The sequence below is a fragment of the Parus major genome, chromosome 26 (genome assembly GCF_001522545.3).
Source record: "Parus major isolate Abel chromosome 26, Parus_major1.1, whole genome shotgun sequence".
NCBI classification, from domain to species: Eukaryota; Metazoa; Chordata; class Aves; order Passeriformes; family Paridae; genus Parus; species Parus major.
The window spans coordinates 4460684-4463951 of NC_031795.1; the positions used below are offsets into that span (position 1 = coordinate 4460684).

At 60.0% G+C, this 3268-nt stretch overlaps 1 protein-coding gene across 1 annotated transcript in view; it reads right to left on the reverse strand.

The window, feature by feature from the left end:
- CDK18 (cyclin dependent kinase 18) overlaps positions 1–3268 on the reverse strand; it is a 14359-nt gene that overhangs the window by 3775 nt on the left and 7316 nt on the right. Inside the window, exons 4-9 of the mRNA XM_015650908.3 lie at positions 2540–2596; positions 2197–2311; positions 1632–1726; positions 1497–1559; positions 1089–1212; positions 885–1005 (exon numbers count right to left, since the gene is read on the reverse strand). Coding sequence (XP_015506394.1) covers positions 885–1005; positions 1089–1212; positions 1497–1559; positions 1632–1726; positions 2197–2311; positions 2540–2596 — 575 coding nt within the window. The remainder of the gene's footprint in view (positions 1–884; positions 1006–1088; positions 1213–1496; positions 1560–1631; positions 1727–2196; positions 2312–2539; positions 2597–3268) is intronic.

The following is a 3268-nucleotide window of genomic DNA, read 5'->3' on the forward strand; positions in this document are numbered from 1 at the left end:
TCAGCGGGGGACAAACCCCCGGGGCCCCCGCAGCGCCCGGGGACGGGAATCGGCTCCGGGAGATGGATCAGATCCCACCGAGATAGGGATGGCACGGACCCGATACCACCCCGAGGCCCTGGGGACTGGGAAAATGCTCCGGGAAAGCTCTGGGGACAGGGAGAATGCTCTGGGGACAGGGAAAATGCACTGGGGAAGCTCTGGGGACAGGGAAAATGCTCTGGGGGAGCTCAAGGGACTGGGAACCTGGATTGGGAGAGCCCTGGGGACAGGGAAACTGCACTGGGAGAGCTCTGGAGACTGGGAAAATGCCCTGGGGACAGGGAAAATGCTCTGAGAGAGCTCTGGGGACACGGAAAATGCTCTGTGGACAGGGAACCTGGATTGGAAGAGCCCTGGGGACAGGGAAAATGCACTGGAAGAGCCCCAGATTCTCTGGTGTACCCAGCACCGTGAGGATGAGGATGGAAATGCCCGACCAGGTCCTGGAGAGCCCGGGAAGCTCCGGGACAGCTCCGGGGCAGCTCCGGGGCAGCTCCGGGGCAGCTCCGGGACAGATCTGGGGCAGATCTGGGGCAGATCTGGGGCAGCTCCCGGGGAAGTTCCCGGGCAGCTCCGGGGCAGCTCCAGGGCAGATCTGGGGCAGATCTGGGGCATCTCCCGAGGCAGCTCCGGGGGAGCTCCCGGGGAAGCTCCAGGGCTTCTCCCGGGGAAGTTCCGGGGCATCTCCCGGGGAAGCTCCGGGGCAGCTCCCGGGCAGATCTGGGGCAGATCTGGGGCATCTCCCGGGGAAGCTCCGGGGCAGCTCCCGGGCAGCTCCGGGGCAGATCTGGGGCATCTCCCGGCCATCTCCCGGGCAGCTCCGGGGCAGCTCCGTGCCTCACCACATGTCGATGGGCGTGGAATACTCGGTGGATCCCAGCAGGACATCGGGGGGCCGGTACCAGAGCGTCACCACCTCGTTGGAATAGGTTTTTGTGGGGACCGACTTGGCTCTGGCCAACCCTGAGGGAGGAAGGGAGGTTCATCAAGGAGCTGCCCCTTTTTTCCCGACCCCCAATTCCTGCATCCTGCAGGGCTTCACCCACCAAAATCAGCCAGCTTGAGCTCCCCTCGCTCGTTGATGAGTAGATTTTGGGGTTTGAGGTCTCGGTGCAGGATTTTCCTGCCGTGGCAATACGCCAGGCCACGGAGCAGCTGGAACATGAAGATCTGGAGGAGGAGGAGGAGGAGGAAGAAGAGGAGGAAGGGGTTGCATTTAGGACCAAAAATCATCCTGCCCCAAGGAATCCAAATGGATCCCTCGGAGCTGTGCTGGGGTGGGAAAGCATCCCAAAAAGGGATGAGCCAAGTGCACACGGGCAGGGAGTGACCAGGGAAACGCTGGGGGAGCCCCGGGAAGGCAGCAAGAACTGAAGGGTGACGGGGTCTGCAGCCCCAAAACACCCCCAGGCACCAGGAGGGGGTAGGGGAGGGGTCCCGGGCACCCCCCTCACCTTCACATTGTGCACGCTCATCAGGTTCCCGCAGTTCTCCAGGTACTGCTTCAGGTCGTTGTCCTGCAGCGGGGAGGAGACGTCAGTCTGTCCTTCCCTTGTCCCCCCAGCCCCCGGAGAAGCCCCCAGACCCACCAGGTACTCGAAGACGAGGGTGAGGGAGCGCTCGGTGTGGATGATGTCGTGCAGGGTGACGATGTTGGCGTGTTTGAGGTTCTTCAGCAGCGACACTGCGGGGACAGAGGGGCTGAACACGGGCACAGCCATCCCAAATCCCTCTGGGAGCCCAGGAAAGCATCTCCAACTTCATCTTCCCATCCCAAATCCCCCTGGGAGCCCAGGAAAGCCTCTCCAGCCTCACCTTCCCATCCCAAATCCCCCAGGAAAGCATCTCCAGCCTCACCTTCCCATCCCAAATCCCCCAGGAAAGCCTCTCCAGCCTCACCTTCCCATCCCAAATCCCCCTGGGACCCTGGGAAAACGTCTCCAGCCTCATCTTCCCATCCCAAATCCTTTCCCATCCCAAATCCCCCAGGACAGCCTCTCCAGCCTCACCTTCCCATCCCAAATCCCCCTGGGATCCGGGGAAAGCCTCTCCAGCTTCACCTTCCCATCCCAAATCCTTCCCATCCCAAATCCTTCCCATCCCAAATTCCTCCTTCCCATCCCAAATCCCCCAGGACAGCCCCTCCAGCCTCACCTTCCCGGATGGCCGTGCAGGGAGCCCCCTCCTCGTGCTCCAGGCGGATTTCCTTCAGCGCCACCAGGTTTTCCGTCAGTTTGCTGCGGCCCTTGAACACGGTGGCGTAGGTGCCCTGGCAGGGGACAGGGGACAGGGGACAAGGGACATTTCCCAGGCTGGCACAGCACCGGTGTCCCCAGAACATTTGGAGGAAGGACCATTTGGGGTGACAGCGCCAGGTCTGAAGTCCAAAAGAAGGACTTGGCCTGAAAATTTCTGGATATTGAAGATTTTTTTTCCCCTTTGAGCTGCCCCTTTGGATTTTGTTCAATTCCCTACAGGGGTGTCACAGGGTACTCACCTCTCCCAGTTTGTCCAGTTTGATGTAGGTTTCCAGCTTCCCAAAGCCAATATCGGACTGTGAGACAGAAAGGAGAAATCAGTGGGCAGGAGGGAACCTCAGCCAGGGATGGCTTCACCTCCAGAAGGGTTTCCAGGGACACTGGGAAATTGGGAAATCCACAATTGGGATTTTTGCTCCATTTACTGCCCAAACCCTCTGTGTATCCTGGGAAAATCAGCTGTGTCCTGAGCAGCATTCCACATTCCTTATTCATGAGGGGATCATGAATATTAATTGTTTTATTGATCAGACAGCTCGGGCAGGTAAATTCCAGCTCTCCTTCCCTTCTCCCTCCTCCTGGATGGGCACCTCGGATCCCAAAATTCCTCCTGAGCCCTGCCCGTGGTACCTGGGGTCTGCACACGGAGTTTCTGCTCCTATTTCTGCTGCTGCTCTGCAGCAAGGAGAGTGAAATGAGGGCACTGATTCATTATTTACCCACATTTGCATTTCCACCGGCTGAGCTGCAGGAGGGTTTCCCTCTCCTCCCTTTGGGAAGGAGCCAGGCCGAGAGGGCAGCCAGGGGAGGTGGGAATGGCACAGCAGGTGCAGATGGGGAAGGGATGTGGATCTCAGAACCCCAGGATGGCTGAGGCTGGAAAATCCCTCTGGGGTCAGCGAGTCCGAGCTGTGCCCGATGCCCACCCTGAGCCCTGAGTGCCACCTCCAGCTGCCACCTCCAGGGAC